General features: G+C 34.3%; 1 protein-coding gene across 6 annotated transcripts in view; it reads right to left on the reverse strand.

The window, feature by feature from the left end:
* The window catches only part of PCDH7 (protocadherin 7), a 447,959-nt gene that overhangs the window by 186,729 nt on the left and 238,463 nt on the right, over nucleotides 1-22,767 (reverse strand). The window contains exon 3 of one of the 6 annotated variants that reach the window (XM_056125606.1): nucleotides 7,360-7,455. The exons of the other annotated variants lie outside the window; for them this stretch is intronic. Within the exon in view, the coding sequence (XP_055981581.1) occupies nucleotides 7,367-7,455 (89 nt within the window). The 3' untranslated portion in view covers nucleotides 7,360-7,366. The remainder of the gene's footprint in view (nucleotides 1-7,359; nucleotides 7,456-22,767) is intronic. 6 annotated transcript variants of the gene reach the window in all.

Genomic DNA, 22,767 nt, shown 5'->3' on the forward strand with positions numbered 1-22,767 from the left:
AACCACAAGATTATAATGATAATATTATTCACCTGCCAGTTTTAAGGTGGAACATGTTTCTGAATAATCATTATTAATTCACTAATATTTTTAAAGTGAGTAAAATATTAAACTATAAATATGTTATGATGCTGTACAACTTTATTATCCCAAGAAGGACTATATATCCTAATAAAAATGCAAAGTGTACATTGAACATGCTGGAAAATATTTTTGACTGGTTTAATATCTCTTAATATTTATTATTTGATTGAAAAAAAATTATACTGTCACACTTAGCAAAGGGATGGCAACTTCTAATGACCCCTTCAGGAGCTCAAGTTCACCTAATGTCTTTCTGTACTTTAGAAATAGAAATATTTATTCTTTCACTTCATACAGTTGACTCAAGATAAGCAGTGCATCCAAGGACACATCAAAAAGGTCAATTCACTAAAATCTATACTTTAAAGAGTCTACTGTGTAAATATGGTTACCCCAGATGGCAATTCAAAAAAATCTGGGCTAAAGCTCTCTCACTGTGACCTTGAACACATTAGTTTCTCTTTATTTGAACTGGATTTGAAATAAGACATGTTTCTAATCATTTCCGGGTAAAATAATTTATGAATTCATGTGTGTGCTTTCTGTTTCAATACTGATAGAGAAAATACTCAATCATTAGATTGCTTCTTCAGGGCTAGAGAATAATATGGAAGATGAGTGATTGCCATGATCATGCCAATCTCTGTCTAAACCCCAGCAGCACGTAACATCCTTGAAACATCGCTTCAGGGGGGCGGGGGGTGGGAGTCACTCCTGAGCACAGGCTGAGAATAGACTTTGAGCATACTCGGTGGTCTCCAACTCTCCTCCACATAACCCAGTTAATAAACTGTATCAATTCTTTAAGTTATCTTTATGACAACTAAGTTATACTGAATTAGAGAAATGACATTTAAAAGTATGATCACAAATAGTTCCCAACTAGAAAAAAATAATATAAAGGTCTGAGAAAATTTCTACTTTCTCTTCAAAAAAAGTACCTTCAATAAGATGAGTTTAACAGTTGCATAAATTTTATTACAAATTCACCAATTTCACTGGATTAGTGACCATTATATCACTAATTCCAGTAGAAAATTATTGCTTATTCTACCTGATAATTATCATGGATTTGCATACCACACACTAACATTGGAATTCCTTTTTTCTACTAACTTATGAATAAATTCCTTTAATGATTTTTTTTTTCAGAAATGACTGTGCAACCTACGTTTGACCATCTTCATTTATGCAGATTTCAGAACATAGACTATTGTGTGGAGCAAACTTTATTGAGTTTCTTAAGGGAATACATTTTGTCCTTATATGGAAGCAATTTTCTTTCATTTAGACCAACTGAGATTTGCTTTGCCCTTAGAAATCTCAAAGAATGATTTGGATCCTTTGTCTTTTATCTGCATTCAAGTGTTTTAAATATCCTGAGTAACTCTCCTATGCTCAATCTGTCCTCTTAAATTTTTCTTAGATTCACATACTTTCAAAAGCACAGAAGTACCTGTTTTACAACAAAAGGAAAATATAGTAGCTTACATCGGAGGTAATCATATGTATGTGTTTTCTTTTCTTTTGAGACTTAAAGGACTTCTGAGAGATGTTATGTAAGAAGTCTGTAACATGATCCTAGCTCTCTGCCATTGAATCAAAACAAGTTCTCAGAATTCTTCTCAAGAGAAAGTTCAGAAAGAAAAATAAGTCAACACTTGTTATCACTAAAGAGTATGCCCCTTCCCTGATGTAGTGAGGTCTCCATATGTTACAGATAAGGAAACTATGTACCACAGAGGTTAAATATAGTCTCACAAACCTGGAACAACACCCTAATTTCTAAAATTCCTAGTTTCCATATTCTGTAGAAAGTTGGAAGGCATGTTAAAAATCAGCTAGGGTAGGGGAGCAAAAATCTGCTAACCCCAAATATATCTTTGGCAAAGATTGACTTCATGGAAAGAGCTTTGAAGTCTGAGTAGAGCTGCCTTTGAAAAGACACTTATATGCACAAAGAAAAGGATCTTTCTACTTCTCACCCACTGTACCAAGAAAAATGTAATCCGTTTATCTCCCTTCAGAGGTTAGGTCACACGCAAATCCATGTATATTTGTTTTATACATCCTAACTGACCTTCTTTTTATTCCCACCCCACTTTCTACCTGAATTCGGTTATTTGCTTTTGATAGTTCTCCCATACACATATGATGCTTATATATCAATAATAATTGTTTGTGATTTTTAAATCAATTTGCCTGATACTTATCTAATTCTTTGGCAAGCCTCTGAATAACCCAGAGTGACACAAGAAGACTTCTTTCTTTCTTTCTTTCTTTCTTTCTTTCTTTCTTTCTTTCTTTCTTTCTTTCTTTCTGTCTGTCTTTCCTTCGTTCTTTCTGCATCCCAGCATTGATCATATATCTTATTTTACTGACATCCTTGTGTCTAAGGGATGAATCCATATCTTCTATGTTTTATTGCCTTTAAGATAAAGTACAAAAAGAATGAAAGATACTGAAATAAGTATGTTGAACACAGTGTACATCTTCAGGAGCGGTGGCAGATAAAGCAGAGAGGTTGTATGTTACTTTAAGACTATTGCCTATCTCTCTTACATATAATAAAATACCTAAAGGGTATAGCTTTGGGAATGAATCTAAAAAAGCAGAAGGAGCATATATATTCAGGCAACTTACAAAGCCATATTCAGGATTACAGAGAGAGAATTTATGTAGGAACGGGAGCTCTTGAGAATATAAAGTAAAGCACTGTAATTACCATATGGAAGACATTCATTAAGATTATATGGTTTTATAATATATGAAGCATACTTGGAAATGGAAATCTTGCATAGGGTCAGGAAAAAGGCATGTGGCATAAAAAGTATTCTCTGCCAGCAAATTAATTAAATTCCCCAGTTCTAGAAAAGGCCATATATTCTGTGCAAGCACTAACTGAAAGTCAGATGGGAAGGACCTCTAGAAAGTGCCATAATGTACTCATAAATAGAATTTAGCAAGAGCCACTGACAACTATTTGACAGTAAGAAAGTATTCACATAAATGAAGAACTTACTTTCATTAACTTTCGTTAAGAAGAGCCCATATGGGAAAGAGTATACTTCACGTATCTTTCCATTGTTTGCTCTGTTTTTTCATATGTATAACCTATTGCTGCCAGTTTGGACAAACTGGCAGGCTACCGAATGTAGCCTGCCCACACGGCAGAGTCTGGCAAACTCCCCGTGGTGTACCTAATATGCCAAATACCAGTAACAATGATGGGTCTCATTCTCCTAAAGAGCCTTGAATATAATCTCAAGGCTAGGATGAAGGAGACGTTACTGGGGCCTGCTCGAGGCAATCGACGAATAACAGGATGGTCGTGATTCGTGATAACCTATTGCTACATATTAAGACATACTATTAGCTATTGACATAAAAATTTACATTGATAAATAATTTTTCTTTTATCTTTTTTCTTTGTGGAAATCAATATGTATTTAAATATTTGGGGGCTTGGGGATTTTGTTTTGTTTTTTATTAACTGCAAAACTTGTTATAGGGGTTACTGGAGTACTTTGAAAAAGATTCAGCTCAAAAACTACTTCAAACCAAGATGTGTATTCAGCAACAATAACAAAAGAAGGCTGAGAATCCTTTTACACAACTGTTATTGTTTTAAAGTTAATTTTATGTATTAATCATCTGTTTTTTATTAACCTATACTATTCTATATTATTTTTAAATACTGATTTTCTCTCCAAAACACCTTCATTATGTTGAAATTAGGACCAAAGTCTTTTTCAATTTTAAACTGTGCGCCATTTTCCACTTTTCCCTGAGTTATTAAAAGAGATGTTCATGAATCTTTAAATTGACTTTACGTAAAAATATAAACTGACAACTACTTCCTCAATTCTGTGCTTTATATAAAAAAGTACAATTGGCACTAGATAAGAATAAGGGGAATGCAAAAAAGACTTGCAACCTTATAATACAGAGCAATTAGCAATACTGGGACTATAAACCCTAGAAAATAATAGAGAGAGAGACATAATTTACCCTGACAGTACAGCAGAGTACTTATCTGAATTTAGTTCTTGGAAGTGCTTTTCTTTTGAAAAGGAATAGAACTTATTTTTGTATTATCTCCAGAAGAAAGCTTGGGATATATAGATTCAAGTTACAGGAAAGCAGATTTTAGTTAAATAGATGAGAAAGCCAGGAAGTTAAAGATATCTCAAAACAGTGTCATCTACCTCTGGATTTTGTGTCACTGAAATTGTTCAAACAGCTGAATCAGTCTTACAATGGCATTTAAGGGTTGCACAGCTACTGGAGATTGGATTAGTAGGCTGTAATGTCTCCTCCAATGCTTGAAATTCCATGATTAATTCAGTAAATATTTATTTTATATTCCAGGAACCACACACACACACACACACACACACACACACACACACACACACACACACACACTACCCTTACATTCAGAGATAATACATTTGATTGATTCTACAATAATATTGATAGAATGTGCTGGGGAGGAATACTTTCTCTTGTATCCTCATTTTCTCTCTGGCTGTTGCAGTGTTTCTCTCTAGGCACAACACTTTCATTCAAATAGTAGCTCTAAATTAGTGCTCAAGTCCTAACTTCACTGTCAAAAACATTGTTCCAATATAAAAAGCACAAGAAAAAGCACAAGAAAATACTGTACACAAATTGACATATCTCGTTTTCTTTCTCTTTTGATAATTTACCTCATAAGCTTTTCTACGAATAAAGGAAACATAATCTCTTAAGGTCTTTTTCTCTAACTGAATTAATTGTTTTTTCCCCTCCCACTTTTATTGCATATTCCTTTAAATGCCTTAAATGTCCATGGCTTAAAATGATACAATTCTCTCAGTATTTATTGTTTTTTTAATTTACTTACTATTTCAAAATATTTCCATTTTGTTTTCAAAGATTTTTTTGTGTACTTGATTTCTTCTCTTTTCATAATCAAAATTTTATTCTCCCTTGTTTTTATGGTAAATTGATACAATTCTTTGATACTCAATTCCTTTACTTTCCCATAATTTAAAAAAATAATTTGCCTGATTTGTTTTTCTCAATGTATTTATAATAGTGTTGCTGAACATTCCTTCTTTTATATGGGATGTGAGTATATCTATGTTTTTTTCTTACCATGAGATTGAACAGTTTTTTAAATTTTATTGTTTCTGCACATAGAATTTCAAAAAATACTTATTTAATTTTGTATTACTCACCTAAACTTTGGGAAGAAATATTTATTATGAGAAAAATAGATGGAACCATATGTGAAGCTAATTAATTAAAATGAATAAGTTAAGGGAAATAAAAACAAAGTAGATGAAAACATTATGAAAGAGAAATTCTAGCCTATAGGAAAGTGAAAAAGACAAATTAATGTTTTACAAACCTTTCACTTTTCTTTATTTAATAAATAATCAATACTCATCAGTAGATCAATTCATAAGGAATAAGATGGATTAATACTTTGGAAACAAGAGTTGAGCAAAAGTAAGAATCCTAGATTGGTTTAACAGTATTCAAAAGAAACTTCATAAAAAGACATCTACATCATAGTCAATGTTGAATGTTGTTGGTTGTTTATATTTCTTTAACTCTATTTAAAAATTAAATCTGTTTAATACATATAGTAGTAAAAATGGTCGACTCTCTTTATGTATATAAATTAAATAACTGGAAAATAAAGTTTATTAAACGAAGTTTATAAAATAAAGTTTATTAAAAGTTTATTACATAAATGCTCAATCTGTGTTTTTTGTTTTTTAATTAATTTTTAAAATTTCGGTGTCAAACCTGATGGTGTACAGGAGTTACCTCTGGTTTAGTGCTTAGGGTCACCCCTTGGGGTACTCAGAGAACCCGTACAACGCTGAGGATCAGACTCTGGCCTCCAACATGCAGGGCCTTCAATCAGCCCGTGGGGAGCTATCTCCCCCGCCAACAATCCATGTTAATTGTTCTTTTGCTGCTGTGAGCTTTCTAAACAGTCCTGGGAATAAATCTCTTGAGATGGAAAGACTCAACTGTCCAAAGGCCTGTGGTCTTGAACAATTATCCCCACTGGGAGAGATGTGAAGGCCAGAGCATAGCATGCACCCAAGGTTGAAAGCATAACAAAACTGGGCAGATAGGATCTTGAGGGACACGTAATCATTTCCGAGCTTTATCTGAGAGAAGCCACACAATCCAGCTTTACTGGTTACTGGTTGCATCAGCAAAAATGCACATAAATCAAAAGATTGTGTCTTTTATGTACACAAACAAGTCCCAGTATGTTACCGTTTTAAGGACTGTAGCAAGTGATGCACTACTTTAGACACACCCACTAACTTTAAAAGACATTTGCCAATAATTTCCCTAGCCCAAAGGCAGTCTGCTAGTCACATGTTCTAAAGATTCTGAGAGTTATTGTGATGTAATATAGAGCCTGACACATCCAGGGAACAAGCCCCTGCAGGTGCTAAGAGAACCAGTTCCTCTAGGGAAAAGGGAAGTCAAGGAGGCAGGTGTTTTCCTGTGACCACTGAGTGTTTATGCTCAATTGGCTTTGAGTCTGCGGGAGTTTGAACCCTGAGGGATGAGTTCCTTTCACAATGGGTAGCACAGAGGACAATGACAATCTTGGGATGGGACTGACACATAGTCCCTTCTATCTCATACAAATGCAACCAATTGACTTTACCAAAGGCTGGGCAGAAAGCAATTAGCATCCAGTCAACTCATTCAGCTCTCACATCTGAATGACAGGGCTTTGTAGACTATTTTATTTTATTTGAATTATGCTACATGAATTTTTCTATAGTCAGGGGAGCAGTCATCATTATTAATATGTACACAATTTTGTTCAATGCTTTTGAAAAGGCAGGTTCCATAATGGCTGATAATGATTAAAAGTTCAGAAAATGCCCCCATGTCATGTCATGTTTTTCAAAGTCATGTTATATAGCAACTGCTGAATTTTGAAAATGGAATAAATAAATGCAGAAGTTCTGTTATTTTCCTATGTCATCATCAGTTGAAGAAATGATACAGCCTCTTTCTCTGAAAATGATTTCATGAATTCCCTATATTTTGATATTACAAAAAATAATTTAAGTCTGCATGGAATTCTGAAAAGCATAGCATGCTGAAATTTGAAAAGTTCTACTCAGTTGAACAAGTTTTCCATATCCGTTGCCTGAGTAGTGGGTCAATGTGAAATATACAGACTGTCAATGGAGAATGCAGAAAAGGGGCAGCTACCCTGCTTCATGAGATCCACCATACCTGTTGATTAATGGAGAGGCCTTAACAGCACTCTTCTTCCATGCGTCTTGCCATGAGGAAAGGGGAGGAAGGGAAAGGTAGTGATGGCAGCAACACCTGGGGAAGGGAGATGTGGAAATATGTAAAGGGAAAATCAGCAGCCCCTACACAATGGTGTCCATCCATAGACCTGTCAATACAACAATTCTAAAACTCCTGAGCTTTGGTTTTAGACTCTGATACATTTCAAAGGCCTTTCAAATAGATTATGTATTTTGAAAGGTGTTAATCTGAACAATTGCAAGTCCAGGGAAATAGTGGCCCCTGATCTCACTTAACTTATTGATAAGAAGCTTAAGGCAAAAATCTGAAGCATAAAGTTATTTTGACACAGGTTTAAGAAGAACTATAAAAAAAAACAATGCCAAATATGTGCAGTATGCTTTCTGCAATATAGGTAGGATTAGCTTTCTCATGTTCCTCTATCAATTTGCTATATTGCTCACTTTCTGTTTGCATTTTCTAAGGATATGCAGCTTTGATATTAAAACAACTTTGATTTGTTAATTTAATAAAAAATTAAACAAATTCTTATATAATTTCTGAGATTGAACTAATAGAGCTGCAAAAATGTTTATGATTTAATAATATTTATAGCATGTTTTTATGTGGCGTATATGTAACATAAATTTATTATATACAACTTTATGGAAAATGATACGATTGAAATGTTTAATAAGCAGCTGATAACAATAAATTATTTTGTTTTTAATAATGGCCAGTTGCTATGATGATACCGATTTATAAGATAATACCACATCTGAAGACAATACATTGCTATGGACTTTACTTTTAGTGGTTTTGTTTGTTTTCATTCTATTTTATTTAATTCTGTTTAGTTTAATTTAGTTTAGTTTAGTTTAGTTTAGTTTTAGAGCCACAACTAGTTGTTTCCAGAAGTTACTATCACCTCTCGTTAGGGGGTTTCCCTTTGATGCCCAAGGGACTAAGTGGTACTAGGGATCAAACCATCATGCAAAGCCCATGCTTTATTTAGCTGTTTCTTCACTCCCTTTATTTAAAAATAAATTTTTAACATCGTTATAATTATATTTAAATGCTAACTGCAGATGAGACTACATTGCTTTGAGTTTTTTATTTAGAGGTCGTCATATGTTGTGAAAACAGACTTATGAAAACCATTCACATATTTTATGAGAAAAGCAGTGATCTGCTCTGGTTTGAAAATGCTGATAATAGAGGGGATTATGCATGTTACAGGGGAGCAAGCATATGAATGTCTTTGTAATCTCTTCTCAATGTTGATGCTCACCAAAACTGTTCTGAAAAATAAGCCCAACAAAAATCATAGTTTGAAAAATGAAAACATTAGCATGAGACTGTTTAAAAAATTTAAACTTAGATTTACTTTTCTGAAAAAAAAATATTTTGACTGTCTCATCTATACATTCCTGAGAGTACTGGTTGCAGCAGACCCAGAGCATTTCTAAATTTCTTTAAAGATAGGGTTTTCATGAATGCATGTTTGCATTCTTGTTTCTGAATGTGATTCTAACCTCTAATCCCTGTGTTTAGAAAAGCAGCCATCACAAAGATCTTTGGAGTTTGGAGCATGATAATCCTTTCAGTTTTGCCTTAATCCTGTTTAGACAAGGTGTCTCATAACTTTCCAGTTTCTGAGCCCTTCTGGTCTTTGACACACTACTTACTACCAGCCATCATCTCTGTTTGAAATAACATGGTCCACCTAATACTTAGGCAATAGTATTAGTCAGCCCTTGAACTGAGAAATTTGAAAACTATTTGGTTATCATAAGAGATTAGGATCAAAGAATTTTGCAGTAGATAAAGAATCTGGGTCTGCTGGATTTAAAAAAGCCATGCAAAATGGTAAAATCAGTTTCTCAGTTGTTGTGGTTGAACTCTCTTGGTAGCTTTGCTTTTTTCCTCATGTATTGTTTTTAAATTTTTAAAGTTCAAACTGTTGTTACATCTCATATATTAAAATGGAAGTCCCTCTCCTTTCCCCTTTGTTGCTCTTGTGATGGCTAACAGTCTCACTGTCACAGATATTGAAGGTGGTTGTCCCAGGGGGTCAGACTCACACGCTAAATTTAAATCTCTCTTATAAAAAAAACTTTTTTTGAGAAGAGAGAAAGATAGGAAGCCTGATTTCAAAAACACAGGCTTCTGCAGAGTGGAAAAAGAAAGAAAGACACAGACAAAATATGTGTTCAAGGGAAAACAGTGTCTTGAAAAGCAAACTAAACCCTAGGTTAAAGAGAGAACTTGGGGCCTGGAGTGATAGCACAGCGGCTGGGGCATTCGCCTTGCACGCAACTGACCTGGGTTCGAGTCCCAGTACCCAAGCACTGCCAGGAGTAATTCCTGACTGCATGAGCCAGGGATAACCCTGTTCATGGTCGGGTGTGACCCAAAAAGCAAAGAGAGAGAGAGAGAGAGAGAGAGAGAGAGAGAGAGAGAGAGAGGAGAACTTAACGGCCTGAGCAAGCAGCCAGCATGAGAAAGCCGAGGCTTGAATCTCAGCACTGAATGGTCTGCTGAAAAACTGAATGGAACAACCTCAAACACAGAATTAGGACTTGTTCTTAAGTATCACTAAGGGTCAAACTCAAAAATGAATTAAAAAGTCAGAAATCAAATCAAATTAAAACCTACATATCCCAGTCATATAAAATAAAATATATAAATAAACCTAATTATTCCTACATTTAAATATCTCTGACTGATAATTTTGGGAGTAGCATTTTGTGTTTGGAATAATCATATGTGGGAATATTGCAAGCCAGAATGAAAAGAATCCACATGCTCTTCACTTGGGGCCAGATAGTAACAGAAAAAAATATAATCTTTTAAAAATATATACAATTAATATTTTAAATGTTATAATGCACATTAAAATTCCTATTTGGATTTAAAATGCATGAACTATGATGAGGTCATATATTTGGAAATTTAGCACTGCTTTGTGAGATAAAAAACATAATTAACAGTATTCTTTAAGAAAAATTTTGGAAAATACACACATGTGTGCACAAAAAAACGGCATTAACACTACAGTTTATCAAGATAAAACAAGTACAATAAAATGATTTTATAAATAACTTCAATAAAAGAATTATAAAATATGATTAAGCTAACATTAAAGATTCAATTGATTGATAAAGAATAGAATTTTCTGGATTAAGGTAATAAAGTGAAAGCTATTTTTTTCATGTATATTAAAGGTAGGTAGGGCCAGAACAATGAAATAATAAGGGATGGTTGGTAGAAAACAGTCTATCTACAGAAAGAGCTAGATTTTATATACAGGAAGAGAATAGGGGGATATGTACCAGGTAAAAATAAAGTTGATGGGAAGATGGTTTGTGATTCATTTAGACCTGTAGTGAACAATAATGGATAGGAATTATTTCTCATGTAGAAAAAAAGTGTAATGTAGTGAATATTCATTGATCTCTTGTAAATATATCCTTTAATTTTTTGATTCTGGAAAAATCTGTATGATCATGGTAAAAATACTCCTATTAATAATCTGATTCTAATAATTGCTTAATTTAGTGAAATGAGTCTAGTGATCACAATGGTAAGGCAATGTCAAAGAGAGAAAAGTCGCTGGCTTGGTTAAGATCCACAAGGAATAGCTCTTTAAAATCAAATAGTAAAATAAAAGTCAAATTTTGTAGAGATCGGGGGTGAAAGGTGGAAGGTCCTTTACTGGGCTACCTCTAAAAGGTTGAATAAGATAACGGTAAAAGCATGAAAGAAAGTTTTCAGAAGAGAAGCTGACACGGCCTACAGCAAGGTGTCAGAGGAGTTGCTGAGATCCGTACGTCTGAAGTTCTTGAACGAAACAAAGATGTTATATTCTATGGAAGGAACAGTGGAGTTTGCAAGATGTGTAGAAAAGACACATGAAACAAATATAAAGGAGCGTTAATTAGGTAGTGATACCACCTTCCTCTGCTAAATGTCCTTAAAACTTTATCAAAATCTGGTACGCACAATATAGGATAAATGAGGAAATAATGCTACCATCAAGCATAAACATCTCTAACAATGACATTTTCCTTGTTTGATTGGTGAGGTCTATCTTAAAAGCAAAATTTCTCTTCCAGATAGAAATCATATATTTCAGCTGTGGGTTTTACAAAACTTTTCCTCCATTTCCCTTATACCTAGATAGTACTCTTCTGATCATGAACAGCCCAGAATATTCTCTTTTGGAGGTCATTATCCAGGCAGTGAGATGTCAGATTTTTTTTTTATTCTTCTAGATAATAGTTACTGGGTACTTGTATTTTTATTTTATTTTATGGTTTTGGATTTTGGACGACACACATTGAGATACTTATCTTTTTAGAGGCATTTTAGTAAATGTATTTATGTATATATTGCTAGTATTCATTGTTTATAAGGACTGACAAGAGAAAGAGATTCACTTGGTTGCCTGTGTTAACTGTAGCCCAATAGGATGAAACATACTTTGGTGACAGTAGGAGGGAAAAAAAATAAATCCTTTAAAAAGAAGGAATGTCACATGTGAAATATAAAGTAACATAATAGGAGACTAACAGCTAAGGATAGTAGAGATAAAGGCCAGGAGGATCTCCCCACTGCCTGGAAACTGATCCCGTGTGCTGGGGGAAAAGGTAGCTGGGATGGAGAAGGAACCACTAAGTAAATGATGGCTGGAGGGCTTGTTCCAGAAAGTAGATGCATGCTGAAAGTAAGTAGACTATGGACCAAACATGATGATCGCTTAGTACTGTATTACAAACCATAACACCGAGAAGTTGTGAGAAAGAGGAAATGTGCCTGCCACATAGGCAGGCAGTCGAGGGGGTGGGAGTGGCAGGAGGGATACTGGAAACATTGGTGATGGAGAATGGACATGGGTGGAGGACCGGGTACTCGAACCTTGTATGGCCAAAATGTAATCATGCAAGTTTGTAAATCTGTAACTGTATCTCATGGTGATTCATAAAAATAAAAATAAAAATAAATAAAAAGAAGGAATGTTACATGTTCTTGTTGGAATTGGGGAAATTGTCCCCTGCAGGCATGTCTGATATTGCCTGATTTGCTTTTTTTGTAAACGAAGAACGATAGCACAACAGTAGGGCGTTTGCCTTAAAAATAGCCAATATAGCTGACCCAAGTTTGATTCCTCCGCCCCTCTCAGAGAGCCTGGCAGGCTACCGAGAGTATCTTGCCCACACGGCAGAGCTTGGCAAGCTACCCATGACGTATTCGATATGCCAAACACAGTAACAACAAGTCTCATGATGGAGACGTTACTGGGCCCGCATGAGCAAATCAATAAACAACCTGAGGACCGTGACCGTAAACGAAGAACAAAGTGTGTGTGTGTGTGTGTGTGAGAGAGAGAGAGAGAGAGAGAGAGAGAGAGAGAGAGAGAGAGAGAGAGAGAGAGAGACCAGCCAATGCTTAGGACTTTCTCTTGGATCTAAGTAGATCTCGATGGGTCATATGTTGTGCCTGGAATTGAACTTGGTTCAGCCAGTTGTATGCAAGGCAAGAGTCCTAGCCACTTTACTATTGTTCTGGCCCATTGCTCTTAGTTTTTTAAATTATTATTATTATTATTATTGCTTTTTGGGTCACACCCAGCGATGCTCAGAGGTTACTCCTGGCTCATGCAATCAGGAATTGCTCCTGGCGGTGTTCAGGGGACCATATAGGATGCTGGGAATCGAACCTGTGTTTGCCATGTTGACTGCGTGCAAGGCAAACACCCTACCCGCTGTGCTATTGCTCCAGCCCCCAGTTTTTTATATTAAAGGCCCTCCCGTTGATCGTCGATTTGCTCGAGCGGGCCCAGTAACGTCTCCATTGGAGACTTTGTTGTTACTGTGTCTGGCATATTGAATACTCTCGGTAGCTTGCCGGGCTCTCCGAGAGGGGTGGAGGAATCGAACTCGGGTCGGCCATGTTGGCCGCTTGTAAGGCGAACGCCCTACCCACTGTGCTATCTTAAAAATAATTATGACTATACTGGAATTAGTTATACAGAATTTTCTGAAAATTTTACTAAAATCCCAGTGAATTTGCATTACACATTCTTAAAACTTCTAGGAAATCTATTGGGGGGCTGGAGATAGCACAGTGGTAGGGCATTTGCCTTGCACATGGCCGGCCCAGCCAAGCCAGGTTTGATTCCTTTGCCTCTCTCAGAGAGCCTGGCAAGCTACTGAGAGTATCTTGCCCACATGGCAGAGCCTGGCAAACGACCCATTACATATTTGATGTGCCAAACACAGTAACAATAAGTCTCACAATGGAGATGTTACTGGATCCACTCAAGCAAATCGATGAACAATGGGAGGACAGTGCTACAGTGCTAGCTAATCTATATTATTTTTTCTTAATAGTTTTCACATTTCAAGTGTTCAAATCTGTTCTCTAAAAGTCTAATTTATGATCAAAACAATGTGTATGAGCCACCATGCCCTTTGATACAAACCCATAGTTGATCTTAATACAACAATGGCTAATAGATGATCAGTGAGCTGAATAATGAACACATTCAACTAAAATTTTAATTACATAATTTTAGTCAATTGGTAAAATTGCTATTCCAAATCAGTTTATTCCAAAAGTAAAATTCATTATAAAAATTACCCATTTTATTTATTTAATTAGGGTTTTTTTAAGGGAGAATTCTAGCAAGTGAATTCAAAGGTTTGGGAGGAACCCTCCTGGTGATTCTCATACAATTGAGCTGGTGGTTTAACCCAGGGTTTCATGGAATTGGCTCTGAGTTCCTTGGGACTACCAGACCAACCACAGTAGTGCTCAGCCCCCTAAGACCACACTAGCTGGAGCACCAGGGGTTTCCAGGTCTGCACACAGCTATCCACAGGAGACCAGGGGTTCCTGAGGATTAAACTGGGGTCAGTCACAGGCAAAGCATGTTCCCTAAGATCTTTAATAGCTTTCTGACCTCTCTCCTCCTTGCCTTCACTGATAATTATTTAAGTCAATAAAATCATGAAAAGACTAAGAGTTTACATAAAACATGTGTAGTCACTACAACTATAGCCTTTTCAATCAACTTGGTTGATCATTTTATTTATGAAATTTTTAAGGATGCTCAATTTGTACTAGACACTGATTTAGTCAGTTATGCTTAAAAACATGGGCCCCAAAACACTTTTGCAATCACAGAAAGTATGCTGTTTCTTTTGTATGTAGTGTATATCATCAATTTTATTTATTGTGCTTAAAATAAAAACACCATAAACATAATTTTAAATGCACTTGACAGTACCCAAAAAAGTAGTTTTATGTCAAAACAAATAAAATATTTTTTAAAAAATTTCAGTATCATATTTTAAAAACAAACACAAAAGAGACAGCAAGTATAACATCCTGATGTAGACTCATGCAGGTGTATCACAAGTAAAAAGCTGAAGAAAAGAAAGAATGTGAAAAAGGGATCTCAAAGTTTACATACTCAGAATGAACTTTAAAAAAGAGAATTGACCAGCAGAAAGATGTTATATAAAAGAGGCAAAAATTATCCCAAAGAAAGAAGAGTATAGCTAACTATAGAATATTGTAGCAAAGAAACATAGTTGTTTTTTACTTGACTTTTCTTCAAACCCACCTTAGCCCCTGCCTGAATGTCCTATTGTCAACTCACAAGACCTAATAATTAAGAATGTATTGATGTTTTGAGGAAGATAGCCAAAAATGATGGAATGCATATTTTGCATGTGAGAGTGGCAGATTCCATCCCTGGAATGCGTAATAGCCAAGCACCAACAGGAATACCCCTGAGCAGTGCCAGATGTAATCCCAGATCCAAAAAAGAAAAAGACAAAAGAAGAATGTGTTGATGATTAAGAACAAATACATACTTTCATATTCAGCAATTATTAAATTATTTGATCCAGGGAGAGGACAGAAATTTTTAACACTTTTATGGTAGAAAAAACAGAAACGGAGTATAATTGATATGGAAATTCCCATGTAGCTATGTATGTTGGAGAAAAAAATGCAATAATATGAAATGAACTGCCTTGGAAATCCCACAAGAGAAGCATGTCTCTAATAGACTGTAACAAACCCAAGATCTTGAATGTCGAATCCATGGTCAACTTTACCCTCTTACAGAGTTGATGAAGACAAAGAAATCTTCAGTTTTAGAGAATGATGTCTCTAATAGACCATAGATCTTGGACTCTTAACCCATATTCAACTTGACTCTCTCAAAGTATGGAGAAATACAAAGCAACCCTCTGTTCTAAGATAAGTAACATAGGGTCTTCATAAATGCAGCATGAAATTCAAATTGGGATAACATAGATAGTAGCAAATGTATATGTTATAACTTCAAAGAGAACTTTAAAAATCTACAGAAGATATCTGACCTGAATGTTTACATTGCCTTTGAAATTATATTTTAATTGTATCTTCATTTTAACCTAGATGATTTAATCCCGATGTCTTAACAATTTTTATTAGAGAATGCGGTGTTCTAAACATGCACTTACTCACAAAGTCAACCATTCAATGGCAGTATCCACAGAACACAGCTTTGTTAAGCCTGTGATATGCAGAGAATGTTATGATTTTTTTCTCCATGCTAAGTATGTGGCACCTAGACACTATCTTTGATCTTTAAAGCCCCTGGTAGATAAAATATTTTAAAAATCTATTTTGCACCTATAAAACAAAGGTTTCCTGTTCTTGAATTCTCTTAGAACAGAGGAGAAAAAATTTCTAGTAGGAAAGCATAGATTTTAAGTTCAAAATGTACTCTCCATTAAGGCCAAGTTTTAGAATTCTCTGAAACAAATATTCTTTGATGCACAAATAATCACTGCATTAACAATACCAGTGGTCAGAAGGAAAAACATGCTCTTAGATAAAAAAACATTTGCAGTACTCTCCAGAGATTAATATAAGTTTATTTCATTCTTCATTTCCTTAAGTGATATGTTAGATACTCAAAATAATTTTGACTGATTTCTCAACTAACATAATTTATTTTAGACTAAATTATTATAAAATAAAATAATCACAAAAGCCAAATAACTTTTGGCAATTGTAGGTGGTCCAGGACTACAGATACTAGTAATTTATTCCCTAATTAATTGAGCGATAATCTACTTTCCGAACTTCTGTTCTATCCTACATACTGCCCTAATAACTATAGCTATAATGAACATAGAAAAATGGTCTCTGTTATCATATAGCATAAAGTCTAGTATATTAGATGTTTAATAAAGTTATATGGGCCTTTATTCCAGCCAATATACACTCAGACATTTGCCATAATTATTTCCAAAAGAAACTCGTTGTAATAAATATATATAATAAAATTTAAGTCAGAGGTTTATTCACTTCATAACCTTAAATTTCCTGATTTTAATATTAAAGTTTTATGTTTTAAACAGAGTGGCATCTAAATCCCATTATTTTGTATTCACAAGTAATTTCTATTAACTGAAATTAAATATTGGACCACCTTACTTTCACTTTTCTGCTCTCATCTTTCTCAACATATACAAATATGCATGTATGTGGAAATTGAATGTAGGCATTTTGTAATGAAATTCTAACATGCAAATCTCTATCCAGCCTTATTTCTAGGCCACAGTTTGCTAAAAGGTTCTTCACTGTGTCTTTAACATTTTTGCTGCTACTTCTCTTTTCTAAGTATCAACAATCATATTCCAATGTTGTCATGTCAGGCAAGAGTTGTCAATTCTGAGTTAATTTAACCACAGAAATGTAATACTCTACTCTCATCTGGGAAACAATTATTTTTGGTCAAAAATGTTGCAGTCTTGAATAAGATTAGCAGAAACTGTGCAATGCCATTTTGAATTTACCCAAATGAAAATGAAAACAAAATGGATGATTTCCTTTGTGAAGTTTAAACAACGTCACTCTACAGTTATTTATAATTCTAAACCTCAAGGAATGATTATTCATAGATATGTAGAATGGAAAGAGTGGAAAACAGTCTGCTCATCCAATCCCTCATTTGAAATACTTTGCACACTGCTCTTAGTTAATGTATTTTATTTTTAAAATGCAAGTTGTTCTTTGACTGTAAAACAGACACTAAGTTAAACATTTTTCATTATTTTATTTTCAGCATATTCATATATAAAGAGAGAACCAGCATATTCCAAATCAGAATTTACTTAATACATGAAAATTCTTTTTTAAATTAAGCTTCCATTTAAATTTACATGAACTAAAATGCCAAATTTGGGCAACATTACTCTCTCAAAGCATATATCTTATTTAATTATGTATGTATAAATTCATGTTTTATTTCAAGTCTATAAAATATGGTATACTCTTGAGAAATATGACAGATGATACAACTGCATGAGCGTTTTACATGTGCACATGTTTTCATACTTCCAAAAATTGCTGATTTCTTTTTAATTTCATCAACTGTCTGAATTGCTTGGCTAGCATCAGCTCTAATAAACAGCATATGGTTTTGCTAATATATGTGAAGAACCTGTTTTTTCTTTTCCCTTATGACATAAATGCTCTTTTATACTTTAGTAATAAGTTTAATATTTACTCACAGTAAGGGCCAGAGTGATAGTATTCAGGGTAGGGTACTTGCCCTTCATGCTACTGAGCTGGGTTTGATTCCCCACTACCTTATCTGGTGCCCTTGCACCACAAGGAGTGATTTCTGAGTGCAGAACTGGCAGTAAGCCCTGGGCACAGGGGGGATGGCCCCCAAAGCCATAATAAAAGTAGTAATACTAATAATACTATTGTACTACTATACTTCTTAAGTAGAAAGGGGAATTAAACATAAGCCACATACCACACAATTTTTAGTAAAAATGATAGTTACATTTAAGAAATTGTATAAAAAAAAACAAGTGTTACCACATGGAAAGTATCATGCTAAGTGAAATGAGTCAGAAAGAGAAGGACAGACACAGAGAGATTGCATTCATCTGTGGAATATAAAGTAAAAAAATGGGAGACTAACACCCAAGAATAGTCGAGATTAAGTACCAGGAGGTTTGCTCCATGACTTGGAGGCCAGCTGCACATGTTGGGGGAAAAGGCAGCTTAGATAGAGAAGGGAGCACCAAGTAAAGGGTGTTGGGAGGATCCTCCCAGGATGGGAGATGCATGCTGAAATTAGACTATAGACCGAACATGATTGCCACTCAATACCTCTATTGCAAACCATAGCACCCAAAAGGAGAGAGAGAGAAAACAAAAGGGAATGCTCTGTCACAGAGGTGGGGTGGGAAGGGGGAGATGGAGGGGTGGGAGGGATACTGGGATCATTGGTGGTATAGAATGGGCACTGGTGGAGGGATGGGTACTCAATCATTGTATAACTGAAACTCAAGCACAAAAATTTGTAAGTCTACAACTGTACCTCAATGGTGTTTCAATAATAAAAAAATTAAAAAAAAAGAAATTGTATAAAAAGCAAGTACATCTTTGTTTTAGTGTATGCACTCTATTTGTATATAATGAAGAATATGTACTTTTTTATATTGCTGCTATAAGTTTTCTACTGGTAAAATAAATGTCATAAATTTTCCATAGTGGAAACAACTTTCTTAGCTCCTTTAACATGTTTAATCAGCATATAAGTTAACAGGGGTTCATGATAAGCAAAGCATAAATCACCTTTTTGAAACCTTTTCTAGTCAAGCATAATTGAATTTGTCAAAAAAATGTTAATGTCAGTTCAGGAAGCAGGATTATAAAAGCTTTTCTTTTTTTTAATTCATACTAGGTCATTTTATTGTAAACATGCAAATCAATATTCACAAACATGATTTAAACAGATATTAAAGCTAAAGAATAGCTATGTACTTTTTAGCTTACTAATCTAAATCAATTACTTATTATAAATAGTTCATATATTCACTGAATAAAATATGCCTTTTCTATAATGTTGAGAACTTAATTTTAATATCATTGATCCTAGGATTCTTTTTATGTGTAGCCTTGAGGCTTTATTTTTAATTTCTTAATTTTATTTTTATTAAAAATACCGAGATATACAAAGTTGTTCATTATGTAGTTGCTTCAGGCATCTAGTGTTTCAACACCATCGATGTGACCTTCCTTTCACCAATGTGCCCATTTGCCCGCTCATCCTCAATCTTTCCCCTTAGAGATCTAACAAATTTACTTTATATTACTTGTTTCAATACAACTTTAGGAAATGGCTAATAGAATGGTGAGAAAATAAATCAGAGCCAATTTGTGATTGCTATATAATTTTAACCTATGTAACAAAAGGGAAAATAGAGTATAATAAAATGCTTCTCATGTACATAAGTAAGTTTTCAATTCTGCAATCTAAAATGTATTGCATTAAGTTTTATTTTATATTTGGATCCCATTATGGAAATAATTATGCCTTACTTGTCATTAATAAAACTTTTAAAGAAATTCTGTGATAACATATTTTGGAGTTACACAAAATGGGTAAGGCCTACTTATATAAATTTTCACCCCTACATTTTATATAAACACTTTGTTCATGATGATTTGATTGGCATTCAATAATCCAACACCAATCCCACCACCACTGTCACTATTCCTCCATCATTGTCTCCAATTTTCTCAAGCACTCCTCAAGCCTACATCCATAATAGGTCCACAACAAATTTTTTTCATCTTGCTTTTTACCAATATATTGCTAATGGAACAAATAAAAAATATTTCCTTTGAAGAAAATTAGTGTGAATTATATCTCACCATAGAGACATTAAGTCCGCATATGCAGGATTACTAAAATTTTGTTACAAGTTAAGCCTTCTGTATTACTGTTTTGACAGTCGAGATTGATCGCCCTCTATGTTACATCCCATCCAACCTGGATTATCACTGTTGTAGAGTTAGGCGATGTTGTGTGCAAACTGATAATGATAAAAGATATTTTAAAAGTTTAGTATAAAAAGAATCAAGGACCTGGTTCAAATGACTACTCACATGGCTTTCAGGTGTAGGACCCTAGGTGTGACCCCCAATAACTGTGTGGTGGCAATCAGTACTGTTAGATATGGTCCTGGTGGCCCTCCAGAAGCTCTGGATAGAGTCCCACATCTACCAACAACAACTCCAAATAAACACCACCACCAACATTCAGGGTAAAAAAGAAAAGACTCCCAAATCTTTAAAATGTGATTCAAAAACTTTTATGTTTAATTTCAGGTAGATGATGAGAGATGTGAATACTCTGATACGTCAAAATAAGCCTTCAGAGGAGCAGTTTACAGCTTAGACTTTTCATTCTGGGCATAAGACTGGTCTTTAATTTTACACTTATATTCAAAAACCTTAATCCATTTCTCTGCTAACATAATTCTAATTAAACTACTTTCTCTTAATTGACCATTCCCATTCTTGCCAATAAAATAACTGAATAAGGCAGTAGATTAAAAGCAGGCATGCCCAGTAAATGTGCTTTCTGTAAGAGCAATTTCTCCCCCCAAAATGGATAGTCTATGTTTCTTTCTAACTGAAATTTAGACTTGTGAGGCCAGGTTATGCATGATTAGAAAAGTCAAAGAGATATTCTACATAGATTCAGGCTTTTGAGCTCTCACATTAACTCAGCATCTCATTTTCACAAGGCGTTACTAGAATATTCTCCAACATGTATATTAGAATCCTATATAGAGACAGTCGTGTTCTTACAAGCCATAAATTTAATAAATCACCAGATCTATAACTTTCATTTTCACATTTGCATTACCATGTATTTTATAGAGCAATTTTCATAGTCATAGCTCTGAGACTGTTCAGTCTGATACAAATAAATAAATAAATAAATAAATACAATTTAAACATAAAATGCTTAGCTGCAAAGGAATAGAACTATGCTGGTGTCTCCAAAGAATGCAATTCACTATTAAAGAGAATTCAGTTATCAGTAGGGTCTCTCTTGGATTGTATCCATGAAGGTTTATTACTATATCAGAAGGACTTTATTACAAGCATTGCAGAAGCCAAGAACAGCATATGGCTGAGTTCCAGGCACAGAAAAAGATCAGGAAAAGCCTACTAGCCCACAATACTTAAATTGTTATTATGAATGACTGGTACATTTACATCGGATTATCATAAATTTTTAACAAAAACTTGAAATACCACTCTGTCAGACTTTCTTGTTGAGACCTGAAACCATATGGTGGCATCTCCAAGTCTAAGTGTTCCCAGGGATTTTTCGGCTTTTGATTAAAAATATAACCCATTGTAAAGAACAACAGACTTTAAAATGCAAAATAAACATTGAAATGATGAAATATTTGAGCAATCTAATGAACTAACCTGGAATCAGTGTTTTAAAATAACCTAGCATGCAACTATTTTAACTTAATCTGCACAATTTCACAAACATTTGTAGTAAAAATATCTGAAAGTGCCTTATTTTTCAGGGGGATGGGGGAACAGTAGAAACCATTGGAAAATTATGTCTTTAAGTCAGTCTTATCATCATTTTGTTAGCATTCTAAGAATTTAGATTGACTTCAAAGGCCATAATAAATCATTAGAGAATATGATTCAACTTTCAAACTATGTATAAACTATATACTGTACATTTTATGGAATTATAAAAAGTCTACATTTTTATAAAATATTACTTTATAATTTTAATTTTTATTTTATTATTATATTTAATTAAATTACCTTGAGATAGAACAGTACAAAGCTGTTCATGATTGGGTTTCAGTTGTACAATGTTCCAACACCCATCCCAGCACCAATGTCCTCAGTTTCCCTCCCTCTCCCACAAACCCCCTCACTGCAGTCTACCTCTCTGGAACTACCTCTCTAGAAGGCACCTCTCTCCTCTACCTCTCTTTCTCACTCTCTCTGTCTGATTTTAGGCATTATGGTTTTAGGCATTATGGAATACAAAGCTGAAAGGTTATTATAAATAAATAAAGATCAACTGAAATTGGATATAGGATTGCCATACAGAATAAATAAATGGTAAATATGCATGTGTTTGTACACATATCATACATAGGTATACTATATATTTTTAAATTTTTAGGATGTTCAAATATTAATCACACATTTAAAAATTGGAGTAAAGAGTCAATAAACCTAAAAAATTCTTTTTTACAGTAAAAAGTAATATCGTAGAAGGTCATCAATGTTGCATTAAATAAAACCATTGCTGCCAAACTAAGAAGCTTCTGCATTCAAAAGAAAACAGTGAATAAAATACAGAGAGAGCCCACAGAATGAGAGAGAATATTTACCCAGTACCTATCTGATAAGGGGTTAGTATCCAGGATATACAAGGCACTAGTAGAACTGTACAAGAAAAAAACCTCCAACACCATCAAAAAATGGGAAGATGAACAGAAGATTCCTCAAAAAAGG

The sequence above is a fragment of the Sorex fumeus genome, unplaced genomic scaffold, assembly GCF_029834395.1.
Source record: "Sorex fumeus unplaced genomic scaffold, SorFum_2.1 ptg000055l, whole genome shotgun sequence".
Taxonomy (NCBI): Eukaryota; Metazoa; Chordata; class Mammalia; order Eulipotyphla; family Soricidae; genus Sorex; species Sorex fumeus.